The sequence below is a fragment of the Ailuropoda melanoleuca genome, chromosome 13 (genome assembly GCF_002007445.2).
Source record: "Ailuropoda melanoleuca isolate Jingjing chromosome 13, ASM200744v2, whole genome shotgun sequence".
NCBI classification, from domain to species: domain Eukaryota; kingdom Metazoa; phylum Chordata; class Mammalia; order Carnivora; family Ursidae; genus Ailuropoda; species Ailuropoda melanoleuca.
Genome location: NC_048230.1, coordinates 22,710,977 through 22,723,315, shown reverse-complemented (window position 1 = coordinate 22,723,315; position 12,339 = coordinate 22,710,977). Strand labels below are relative to the sequence as shown.

At 59.4% G+C, this 12,339-nt stretch overlaps 1 protein-coding gene across 4 annotated transcripts; it reads left to right on the top strand.

The window, feature by feature from the left end:
• The first annotated feature begins 394 nt into the window (after positions 1-394).
• Positions 395-12,339, top strand: NFE2L1 (nuclear factor, erythroid 2 like 1). 4 transcript variants are annotated; one of them, XM_034641765.1, is made up of 6 exons: positions 395-541; positions 2,054-3,070; positions 7,774-7,989; positions 8,404-8,493; positions 8,702-8,860; positions 9,688-12,339. In XM_034641765.1, exons 2-6 carry the CDS (start codon positions 2,561-2,563, stop codon positions 11,044-11,046), a joined length of 2,334 nt encoding a protein of 777 aa, XP_034497656.1. In that variant the 5' UTR covers positions 395-541; positions 2,054-2,560; the 3' UTR covers positions 11,047-12,339. The 4 variants fall into 4 exon arrangements, with proteins under 4 accessions (XP_034497656.1, XP_011220113.1, XP_002916862.1 ...); XM_011221811.3 differs by lacking the exon at positions 395-541 and adding an exon at positions 842-962 and having other exon boundaries at positions 7,807-7,989; XM_002916816.4 differs by lacking the exon at positions 395-541 and adding an exon at positions 842-962.

Below are 12,339 nucleotides of genomic sequence, written 5' to 3'. Positions count from 1 at the left end.
GCGGGGGAGCATTCCGCGCTCCGGCAGCGACACCACCTCTCAACCCCGGCCCTAAGCCCTTATCCCCCAGGTAAAGAATGCCCTGGAAGCGCTAGCTTACACACTTTACGCCCCGGCCAGCGTGTAATAACTCGGGCGGCCGACGCACAGCGGAGGGGCCAGAATGCCGGGCGATAGGGCCTTCGCCCCACTTATTGGTGAGCCCACGCCGCGGGGCGGGCCTATGCGCCCACTGGGCTGTGGGCCATGTCAGTCTTGGGAAATCGGGAAAGGAAGGAGGAGGCACACTCAGCCATTGGGCTCTTTTGGCTGTCAATCAAAATGACATCCGGCGACGGCCGCGGTCTCGGCTCGTTGATTGGAGAAACGTGGTCCTAGGAAGGACGCGGAGGGCGGGCTTCCGAGTGAGGTGGGAGGAGGGGGCGGGGAGGGAAGCGGAGGCTGGGGAGCTCTAGGCCGGCCGGCGGTGGCGGCGGCAAGGCCGGGACTCGGGCTGAGGGCCTGCTGTGGCGGCAGCCGCGGACGCCGAGCTCTGCAGCGGGTATCAGGCACATTCCTTTCCCCGACGTGGGAGGGGGGCGGGCGCAGCGCCGCGGGGCCGAGGCTTGTGGGGTGAAGGGCGGCGGGGTGGAGCCCAGGGGCAGGAGGCAGGAGGCGGGAACGGGCGGACGAGCGGGGTTCGCGTCGGGCCGGGCCCAGGGCCTGGCAGGGAGGGGCCGCGAGCCCGTGGAGAAAGCCAGCTCCGGGGTGGGTTGGACTGGGGAGGGCTGAGGGCGCGAGAAGGCGTGGTGTGAGGCCCAGGCCTGGAGCGGGGTGGGGCCATCGGGACGGAGGGCGGGGTGGGGTTTGGCTGCGAGGGTGGGTCAAGGCCGGCTGAGTCGCACTTGTTCGCTGTTGCCCCAGAAGGCTAGAAGCCGAGGCGCCGACAGCGGGCATGGCGACTTGGTCCCAGCCGGACTCGGGTATCCGGGGCGGGGTGGGACCGGGCTCAGACCAGAGGCCTCTGGCCTTACCCGTCTTTAAGGGGCCTTGTCCGGTTTCTCGAACTTAATTGTCTCTTGGGAGGTTTTAGTAATAAATTGCGTGAGAACGGGAGGGTGGTGTAAGCAGGTATTGTGGGTCGCAGTTGTGTTTACTTTAACCAAATAAGGTGTGTGTGTGTGTGTGTGTGTGTGTGTGTCCGTCCGCGTGTCCCTCTGCCCCTTTAGGATGAAGTTGGTAGGTGGGTCACGACAGTGAAGAGGAGAGTTATGTCTTGGTTTATGAGGTTAATGGAAGCTCAAAAGTAGAGACCAGAAACTGAAAGGCGGATTTACTCTCTCCCCACTTGTCTGTCTGGGTTGAGAACTTGGCCTTATCCTTCTGCTTTGGCTCAGAAGGTCATATGAATGAAAATAAAACCTGCCTATTGCAAATTCTAGGTCGAATAATCCTCCTGCCTCACCGCCCCCACCCCCACCCCAAGCCCTTCAGCCCCCCTTCCTCCTTTTAATGTGAGAGATAGGAAAGGGAAATGATATTTTAAAGTTGGGAAAACAAAAGGTGTCCTGAACGTTGTCCTCATGTCTTTTTACACTCTTCTCCCATTAATAGTCTCCCCCTTCCCTTTAGAAGTGGAAGGGACAGGGATTGTAGGCAGTTTTCTCTTGAGAAATGGGAGGATAGAACTTTTCTTTAAGTTAGGAAATGGGCTTCTCATGCTAAAAATAGAAGCTGGGTAGCGTGTGGATGGGGTGGGGGAGGGTTGGTAAATCAGACAACATGTAAAATATTTTGGATGCCCCGGGCATTATCTGCTTATCCAAAACAAGCTACCTTTTAGGGTGTTACAAATTTAGTATCTAGAAACCGGGATCCTTTGTGAGCAGTATTTTCCTTTCCTAGTTCTGCCTATAACAGATTTTTGGTTTTTGTTTCTCTGGGAGTAAAATAATCAACTTATTTTTCAATAAAATATAAGAGTGGCATTTGAATGTGTTTCCTGCCTTCTGCCTTGATCATGGTGTGAAAATTTTGGAATCTTATCCTGTTGCTCTTGTGATTCCCATTTCAGGTTTCTCTGGAAACCCCCCTGGTAAGTGTGGAGGAGGCGGGACACTCTGACCCAAGACAAAAGGCCTGTAGCTCCAGCCAAAGAAAATAAACCTTAGGGAGAAGGAAAAAAAAAAACAAACCCATCAGCTGTTCCTGAGAACAGCCTGCAGTGGAATCTACAGAGAGGACAACTAATGTGAGTGAGGAAGTGACTGTATGTGGACTGTGGAGACAGTAAGTCACGTGGGCCCTGAGGGCCTGGACTGGGTTAGCAACAGTTGTACACGCTGAGGTGAGGTGCCGAGAAGGGAAAAGTGAATGTGGTCTGGAGAGTGGCCTTGGCTTCACAGGGTGTGCTTTCCTCTGAGGCCATCCGGGAGCTCAGCCCCTGTGTTCTGCCAGGGTGGGATACAGGGTTTGGCACTGAGGAGGGTAACTTGCTGGCTGGAGCAGCAGAGCAGTGGCCTTGATTTGTCTTTCGGAAGATTTAAAAACCAAAAAGCATAAACATTCTGGTCCTTCAGCAATGCTTTCTCTGAAGAAATACTTAACGGAAGGACTCCTCCAGTTCACCATTCTGCTGAGTTTGATTGGGGTGCGGGTGGACGTGGATACTTACCTGACCTCACAGCTTCCCCCGCTCCGGGAGATCATCCTGGGGCCCAGTTCCGCCTACACTCAGACCCAGTTCCACAACCTGAGGAATACCTTGGATGGCTATGGCATCCACCCCAAGAGCATAGACCTGGACAATTACTTCACCGCCCGGCGGCTCCTCAGTCAGGTGAGGGCCCTGGACAGGTTCCAGGTGCCGACCACTGAGGTAAACGCCTGGCTGGTCCACCGGGATCCAGAGGGGTCTGTCTCTGGCAGCCAGCCCAGCTCAGGCCTCACCCTCGAGAGTTCCAGTGGCCTCCAAGATGTGACAGGCCCAGACAACGGGGTGCGAGAAAGCGAAACGGAGCAGGGATTCAGTGAAGATTTGGAGGATTTGGGAGCTGTGGCCCCTCCAGTCAGTGGAGACCTAACCAAAGAGGTTAGTGACCACACATCGGGGTGGGTGAGAGGGGTTTGGGGTTTCGGGTGGTGGGCTGGTCCTGAAGGAGTGAGGTCATAGTACTGACCCCTGTAAAGAACCAGAGTGGTTTGGGAGGGGGGTCTCAGGCATTGTTCTTTGACAGGAATGAGCTGAATTGTCTGACCAGAACTGGGGGCTGGGAGCATTTCCTTGTGTTGAACCATTGACCCACCTCTAAATGTACGGTCAGGACAGTGGGAGGTTCCTAGAACATGCCAGCGTGTTTACTGCTTGGATTTCAACATGACTTCTGGAGGCCCCGGGGTGGGGGAGGGAGTGGTGTTGTGATGGGCTTTGATGCGGTGTGTATCTGTTGCTAAGACACAAATACTTTGTGGACTCTTGCCTTGTACCTCCCCCACATCAAAACACACATGCATATCCTGAAGTTCTCCTCCTTTGTGGTCAGGCCTGTTGTTGTAAGGTCCTTGATAAGTCGGCTCTCCTGGGCCTGAGCCAAGGGGTAGATTTAGAGAGTTATTCTTGGCCAGGAGAGGGTCAAGGCTCCCATTCCTTGCTAAAGGCCTGCTGCAGGGAGTAGGGAGAAGAGGGCTGGGAGCTAGAAGAGAAACTGCATTCTGCTGCCTAAGTCAGCCTGCTTTGAGCTGTCAGAGATCTTTAGCTCCTGACACGTGGCTGACACTGTTCTGGGCAGAAAGTGAGGCACTTGCCTTTAACGATGTGAATGGCTCCTGCTGCTCCCACCTCACCGACATGATGACAAAACCACTTTGAGCTCTGTGTTTGGCCTGGGCTGGCCACTCAGCCTTAAGGAACTTGAGAAAAGGCCTGCTGCACTCCCCTGGCCACTAGGGAAGGGGAAGGCTGGATTGCACTGGGCTGGGTTTTCCAGAGCTGAGTCCTGGGGAGGGGGGTAGGGATGTAAAAAGTTTTACAGCTGCTGCAGATCTTGGCTCATTTTCTGCCCACCGCTCAGACCGGGTTTTGCCTCCTGTCCTGCGTCGGAGCCTGTTCCTGAGCTCATTTCTTTGAATGTTAGTGGCTGTCAAAGCTTGTGGCTTCCTTTGGGCCAGTGATGTTCAACTGGGGGTGATTTTGCCCGTCCAGGGGATAGATGGCCATGTCTAGGGACAGTTTTGGTTGTCAAAGCTGGAAGAGGTGCCCTTGGCATCTAGTGGGGAGAAGCCAGGGATGCTGCGAAACTTAGGAAAAAGCATAGGACAGCCCCCAGACGGCAGACTGATCTGGCCCTACGCGTCCCTAGTGCCAGGGGTGCCCTCTGCTTAGCTGCCTCACACTGGATCTGCTTTGAGAGAGACTAGAATTCTCTGAGCACGGGAGCTGTGAGCATTCCTTACCTTGCAGTGCCTCAGTTCTTCGATTCTTCCAGTGCCACTGGGAACTTTACCTTTTTTCTGCTTCCTCTGTCCTTTTCCTTCAAATGGGCTTCAGTCTTGGGAGGTGGTCTGAAGAAGTGTGCCTCTCAGCCTTCTCTTCGTCCTGCCCTGGGCTGGGTGTGTAACTGGCTCGCTCCTGGGAACTCTGCAGGTGAAGCTCCATTCCTGTTGCTTTTGGGAGCTCTCCTGGGATGGGTAGGGGTGGGGTGGGGTGGGGTGGGGAGTTTGGATATGATTGGATGGGTTGGGGCAGAATGGGATGAGACTTTGACCCTGCTTTCTTCTATTTCTTGGCCTTCTGGAAGGTTGTGCTGTCCCTGACCCCAGGCCTTCTCTGCTCCCTTTGGGGGGTTGGGGGTGGGTCAGCATTAGGGCCCTAGGCTGGGTGTGGGGGAAGGGAGGATTATTACGTGTCTAGAACAACATTTCCTCAGCAACTCAGGGATAAAAATACCCAGGGCCAGAGCATGTGACAGGCACTGCCGGAGCTGGTATTCTCCCCCCAGGGGGCAGCGCTCCCCTGCTGCCAGGCCGGTTCGATGGACAGCCGGAGCCCGGGCCCTTGTCAGGGATAGGATTCCCCTGGAGGTTGGCACTCCGCCCGGAGCAGGGGGTGGCTTGTGTACAACTCTGCGCGAGGAGCAGTCTGTGACCGAGGAGAACATACTGTCCCTGACCTGACCTTAGGGTCGAGGGGTGCAGCAGTGAGGGTGGACGTTGGAACTGTGCTCCCGGTTCTGTGGGTGGCGTTTCCCTAGCTTTAAAGATGTGGGCCAGGGGCCCGGCGGAGCAGCTCTGGAGCGAAGCTGGGGTGAAGGGGGAGCGGGGCGCACGTGTGCGGCCAGGATGTAGCGGAGGACCCGGCTCCTTCCGGGCTGGCCTGCAGGCTCGAGGCTTCCTCCTCCTGCCCGGGGCGAGGCCTGGCCGGCCCTGTGCCATCGAAGCCTGTGTGCGGGTGGCCGCCGTCCTTCCTCTCCTCTGGCCTGGGGTCGGGGGACAGAGTCCCTGGCTCACAGCAGGGCCGGGTGCCCGGGGTCCCGGCCCAGCCTAGCTTGTGATCCTTGGGCTTCTGGACGACCGGCCGCAGCCCTTCTGAGGAACAGGAAAACTACTTCCACTTCCAGGGAAGAACTAGATTCCCCGAGAAGCTGCGGGAGTGGTTTCTGCCCAGTCCTGAGTGGGCTGGGGAAGCAGGATGCGACAGGAGGGAGAGTGGCACCCCTTCCCCCCCCAGGGCTCTCTCACTGCGCCACCCCGGCTGGCTGACTGGGCTGGGTGGGGCTGCCCGCCCCTGGGTGCGTCTCCTTGAGGAGACGGAGGCGGCCCGGGGATGGGCTGGCTCCTTGCGGCAGCTTCTCCAGCTGCCCTGGTGCAGAGATTGGCTCGCGGCTGCAGCTAGGTAACAGGCGGTGGGAGGGGATTGGCTCCTTCCGCATCTCCAGCGGAGACTTGGGGGAGGAGATTGGCTCTCGTCGCAGCCTAGGTAACGACAGTGGGAGGGGATTGGCTCTTTCCGCAGCCCAGCTGCTGACCTGGGGGAGGGGATTGGCTCTCCGCAGCCTCAGCAGTGACCTGCGGGGTGGGAGGGGGAGGGGATTGGCTCCTTGCTGCAGCCTAGGTAACAAGTTTGGGGGGCGTGGGGAGGGGGGGAGAGGGAGGAGCGGGAGGCTAGGCCCTGGAGGGAGCTTGATCTCCTCTGCAGCTTGAGCACGGAGCATGGGGTGGGAGTCCCATCTCACTGCAGCCTCTGCGGTGAGCTCAGGGTGGGGGCTGCCGGGTGCCTGAGTGGAACTGGGGTTGTGAGGTGGGAGGGGGCTGCTCGAGGATGGAGGAAGGGGGCTGGGCTGGGCCGCCCAGGCAGCAGCACGGGCGGGGCACCCTCCTCGGGCCCCTTGGAGCTAGCAAGGGGCCACCCTTCCAGCCTGGTGTGCTCCCTGCAAGCCAAGAGCTCCTTGCAGCCCCCTGTCCGGCTTCCCGGCGCCAGCCGCCCCGGGGCTCCTCTCGCAGACCATGACCCGCCTGGACCGCAGCTCTCACAGTGGTGGGGGCCATGCCAAAGGGAGCCGGCCCCTTAACTCTTTGCTGGCTGGGCACCGGCTGGCCCAGCCCCCCTCTGCTCCTGGGTCCAGGGCTTCTGTTCAGGTTGGTGTGTGTGGGGAGACTAAAGGGAGAGGTACACCTGGGAGGTCTTGGGATCTGGGAGGGTTACGGTGGGAAAGGGATACCTGGTCAGGGCTGGGGAGGTGGGTCTCATGGAAAGGTATTGCTTTCTGGAAAGTGCTTTTTTAACCTCTGATTGGAAGGCAGGAGTTCAGGGCTGCTTCAGCCACAGGGGGATGGCATGTGTAGGAAGCCCAAATGGCTCTTATTTATTGGGGTTCTGTGCTGGTGGCTCTGGGGGTGGCAGTCGGTGCAGGAACTGTTCGGGAGCCACCAGGGTGGAGTGGGAAGGAGGCATTTTGGTGCCTGAGGTGGCCGTTGTGGCTGAACGGTGATGGGGCCCATGTCCTTGAGTGGGTTGACTGATGGAGCGCCAGTGAGTCCTGGGGTGTGGTGAGGAAGGGAGTGAGAGTGCTGGGGTGAGGGCATATCAGGGGCTGGCCTTGGCAGGGGTGGGGTGCCCGGTGAGGATCAGCTGACTGCCTGAGGCTCTCCTGGGACGGAGGCAGCTTGCTAGGATCAGCTGAGTGGGAGTTCTGGTGGGGATGGACCTTGAGGTGAGCCTGGGCTTTCAGAGTTGTGGGTGTCGGAAGGGGGACCGGCTGGAGGCAGGGCTGGAGGCCGCCCCGCCGTGGTCATTGGTTGCAGCAGGTGGTTGCAAATGCAGGGATTTTCCTCTCTGGCCCACCCCACCCCTTTATGCAAATGCAATGGCACCACAGGCTGATGCAAGCCTGGCCACCACGAAGCAATTCTGCGTGACAGTTCGCCCTTGCCTGGCCTGGCCAGCATCCTACAAACCCAAGTTTGAAGGGAGTCTCGTTCCCAGAATGAGAAGTGTCTCCTGCTTCCCCCTTCTTTCTTGTGTAGCGGTGAGGTGGCCCTGCCTTTTGGCCTGGCTGTATCTCTGTTCCTCAGCCCCCAGGCTTGTATGGGGTTGATCATGCTGGTAATTTTTGCTAGCTCTTGCTTTTTTGTTTTTGTTTTTTGGAGGCTGGTATCTGGAAATGGATGAATGAAGCCTTGTTGGTACGGAGGGGGCAGAGGCTGGGAGAGCTGCCCCCTGCTCTCAGGACGAATCTGAGTGATGCTGGGAAAGGCCCCTGGATCCTAGAGCTAAAGTCACGGTGATCTGTCTTTCAGGACATAGATCTGATTGACATCCTTTGGCGACAGGATATTGACCTGGGGGCTGGGCGTGAGATTTTTGACTATAGTCATCGCCAGAAGGAGCAGGATGTGGATAAGGACCTGCAAGATGGAGCGGAGCGGGAAGACACCTGGTCAGGCGAGGGCGCAGAAGCTCTGGCGCGAAACCTGCTAGTGGATGGAGAAACCGGGGAGAGCTTCCCTGCACAGGTACCCCCACCTCTGCCCACTTCTAGAAACTTCTCCTTAGAGAAGGCAGCCTCTGTCTGTGGGATGAACCCGAATGTATCTTTTGGGTTGGGGTCTCAAAGTCACTTGGGCTGAGGAAGGGGGAGTGGGTGAGCAACAGAAGCAGAGGGGCCAGGCCTTGGTAACAAACAGCACGGAGGAGGCGAAACACCTAGCAGCTTCCTGTTTGCGTCAGGACTCTGCCACTCTCCCTCTGTTCTTTCCTGGAGTTTGGGACGCAGGGCCAGCCCTCAGCCTGGGACCAGAGGGAGAGCGTAGGCCTATAGCCATCCCGGCCCTTCTTCAGCTTCCCCTTTGGAAAGACTGGGGAAGAGGCTTTGGCCCGCAGGCAGCCAAGGCCCAGGTCAGTCAGACTTACAGTTGCTGTTGCCACAGGTGCCTGGTGGGGAGGACCAGACGGCCCTGTCCCTGGAAGAGTGCCTTAGGCTGCTGGAGGCCACCTGCCCCTTTGGGGAGAATGCTGAGGTGAGCAGGACTCCAGGGAGAGCCCGGCCTGGGCAGCCTGCACGCCGTGTGGCCCTCTGCGCTGCCCGAGTGCCAGCTCCCGGTGCTGTCCTGGTCCTGGCCGGGGGTGAATTCAGAGGAAGGAAGAGACAACCTCAGGTGGTAGTCTCTGGGAGGAGTGCGACGTGCCCTTGCCTCCCCTCGTGAAAGCCTCTGTGTTTTGCCCTAGTTTCCAGCAGACATTTCCAGCATAACAGAAGCAGTGCCTAGTGAGAGTGAGCCCCCAGGTCTTCAGAACAACCTCTTGTCTCCTCTCCTGACGGGGACAGAGTCGCCATTTGATTTGGAACAGCAGTGGCAAGATCTCATGTCCATTATGGAAATGCAGGTAGGATTACCAGGACAGGACACAGACCTCTTGGACGAGGGGGTGGGGTGGGGAGGTGGCGTTCGTATTCAGCTGCTTTTTCACCTCTGGGAAGAGAAAGGAACAGTTCCCTGTCCGATCCAGAGGAAAGTGGGGACACTGAGAGGTCATTGTCCGGGTGTCTCCTTGGGGTAGGGGGTGCCGTCAGGAGAGGGGTTTGGGTTAAAAGCCCAGGGCTGAGCCTTCTAAAGCAGGACTGTCCCCTAGGTGTGCCGCCTTCTTCCCTTCAGGTAGATGAGCACGTGATCGAATGCTACACGCTTTAGCATTACTAAAACCAGGCATTCGTGCAGTGCGTTTGTGGCCGGTGCCAGCTCTCCTGCCCCTTACAGTCATCTAGTCAGCCTTTGTTATTTTAAAGGTGAGGAAATCGAAGCTCAGAGAGGTTAAGTGATGTGCCCATGGTCACACAGCCAGTGGTGCAGCTAGGTTTTCTCTATCCAAGGCTGGGTGTTCCTTTCGCTGTGCAGATTTTACCCTGAGGAGGTAGGCAGGGTTGGTATTTCCTTCCTCTCCCTCCAAGGTGGGGGAGTCTGGCCAAACAGCGGGGAGCAGGTTAGCCCCGCGTTGGGGTGGCCTCCACAGGGAGGACCCATCTCTGCCAGGCCTAGTAGGCCTGGGTGGACCAAGCGGGGCCAGGAGCTGAGCCTGGGCTCTGGATTCCAGTCTCTTGCCTTTGCACCCACGCAGCTGTGCCTGTGTTGGGTGCCTGCTGGCCTGAGCCCCCCGTCCCCCCGTGGGAGGGAGTCTGCTCCGAGGGAACTGTGACACTCTTTTTCCCCTCCCAGGCCATGGAAGTGAACACGTCAACGAGTGAGATCCTGTACAGTGCCCCTCCTGGAGACCCCCTGAGCACCAACTACAGCCTTGCCCCCAACACTCCCATCAATCAGAATGTCAGCCTGCATCAGGCGTCCCTGGGGGGCTGCAGCCAGGACTTCTCACTCTTCAGTCCCGAGGTGGAGAGCCTGCCTGCGGCCAGCAGCTCTGCGCTGCTGCCCCTGGTCCCCAGCAATTCCACCAGCCTCAACTCCACCTTCGGCTCCACCAACCTGGCGGGGCTCTTCTTTCCGCCGCAGCTCAACGGCACCGCCAACGACACGGCGGGCCCCGAGCTGCCGGACCCGCTGGGGGGCCTGTTGGACGAAGCCATGCTGGACGAGATCAGCCTGATGGACCTGGCCATCGAGGAGGGCTTCAACCCCGTGCAGGCCTCCCAGCTCGAAGAGGAGTTCGACTCCGACTCAGGCCTCTCCTTGGACTCCAGCCATAGCCCTTCCTCCCTGAGCAGCTCTGAAGGCAGCTCCTCGTCCTCGTCGTCGTCCTCCTCGTCGTCCGCGTCGTCCTCGTCCTCCGCGTCGTCCTCGGCGTCTTCCTCCTTTTCTGAGGAGGGTGCGGTCGGCTACAGCTCCGACTCCGAGACCCTGGACCTGGAGGAGGCCGAGGGCGCCGTGGGCTACCAGCCCGAGTACTCCAAGCTGTGCCGCATGAGCTACCAGGACCCGTCCCCGCTGTCCTGCCTGCCCTACCTGGAGCACGTGGGCCACAACCACACGTACAACATGGCGCCCAGCGCCCTGGACGCCGCCGACCTGCCGCCGCCCGGCGCCCTCAAGAAGGGCGGCAAGGAGAAGCAGGCCGACTTCCTGGACAAGCAGATGAGCCGGGACGAGCACCGCGCCCGCGCCATGAAGATCCCCTTCACCAACGACAAGATCATCAACCTGCCGGTGGAGGAGTTCAACGAGCTGCTGTCCAAGTACCAGCTGAGCGAGGCGCAGCTGAGCCTCATCCGCGACATCCGGCGCCGCGGCAAGAACAAGATGGCGGCGCAGAACTGCCGCAAGCGCAAGCTGGACACCATCCTCAACCTGGAGCGCGACGTGGAGGACCTGCAGCGCGACAAGGCTCGGCTGCTGCGGGAGAAGGTGGAGTTCCTGCGGTCGCTGCGGCAGATGAAGCAGAAGGTGCAGAGCCTGTACCAGGAGGTGTTTGGGCGGCTGCGGGATGAGAACGGGCGGCCCTACTCGCCCAGCCAGTACGCGCTGCAGTACGCCGGGGACGGCAGCGTCCTACTCATTCCGCGCACCCTGGCCGACCAGCAGGCCCGGCGGCAGGAGAGGAAGCCCAAGGACCGACGGAAGTGAGCCTGGGGAGGACGGGGGGTTGACGCTCACCGGGATGGAAACTGGAGAAGGGCTGGGCCTGGACCTGGACCTACCGTGGGGACTTGGATGCCTTCTTATCCAGTAGAGCTGCTCGGACGGGATGAACTGCGGGGCAGTGGACGCGCAGAGGAGGGCGCGGGCGCTGGCTGGCTCGGCTTCCCCCCCCCCCCCCGGGGGGGGGGGGGGGGGGGGGGGGGGGGGCCCGGCCCCCCCCCCCCCCCCGGGGGGGGGTGGTGCGGGGAGGGCGGAAGCAGCCAGGCCGTTTGGGTGGACAGGGTCCTCACCCCTGCTGTTTCCTTTGAGGGAAGGGGTGGTGATGGCATGGCTGGAGGCCGACCAAGGGGAAAGGGGGGGGATCTTGTGAGAGGAAAGTCGTAGAAAGTCTCATCCCTGGAAGGAAGCAAGGAAGGAACGAAGGAAGGAACCAAGGAAGGGGGATTAAAAAAAAAAACACAAAAAAACCCCAAAAAATCAAAGCGGGAAGAAAATCAAAGGGCAGGTAGGGTTGGCTCTGGCCGGGATACCAGACGGCAGGTTTTAGGTGGGACTAGGCCCTAGGCTTGAGTAAAGCCCACTTCACCCCAGGGGAGGGCGGAGCACAAGGTGGGGCCTGGGAGGGGCTTTGTGGGCTCTTCCAGCTCCTGCCCTGTGGCTGCCGGAAAGGGGAGCTCTGGGATGCCTCCTGACATGTTCTTATCTGGAGGGGAGCCACTGGGACCCAACACTGGCTTGGGGGGTTAGGGTCAAAGAGGAGAGGGAACAGGAAAGGGTCACAAGGCCCCCGTGCCTGTTAGCAGCAGCCCCAACACCGAGCATGCCCCTCACCGCCCTGCCACTCTCATCTCCCACTGTGCCCGTTCCCCGCAGAGCTGAGGCACCCACGTTTCCATCAGAGCCTGCATGCGAATGCCGATCTCCGATCTCGTCCCGCCCATGTGCCTCCGCCCCTCCCCGCTGCCTGGAGCTCTTCCGCAGCTGGGGTGCTGGCGGTGCCCCCAGTGCTGAGCCTGCGACCTCCTGGGGGCTGCTGGGAGGCAGGGGGATGGTGTGGAGAAGCCAGGCAGTATTCAGCACAACACTGGGGAATGACCCTTCCCTCAGGCCTCCCCCTCCGACAACTGGGCATGTCACTAGAAGACAAACCCACAAAACCCAGCAACAAAAACAAACTAGTCCTTTTAGAATTTCTTGCGCTTTGATTTTTTTTAGGGCTTGAGCCCTGTTTCACTTATAGGGTCTAGAATGCTTGTGTTGAGTAAAAAGGAGATACCC

Bases quoted from the DNA above. Each gene is read 5' to 3' on its own strand.
- NFE2L1 (XM_034641765.1), top strand. From the start codon at position 2,561: ATGCTTTCTCTGAAGAAATACTTAACGGAAGGACTCCTCCAGTTCACC. The intron at 7,990-8,403 runs GTACCCCCACCT...CTGTTGCCACAG, and splicing joins GGGAGAGCTTCCCTGCACAG to GTGCCTGGTGGGGAGGACCA. The intron at 8,494-8,701 runs GTGAGCAGGACT...GTTTTGCCCTAG, and splicing joins CCTTTGGGGAGAATGCTGAG to TTTCCAGCAGACATTTCCAG.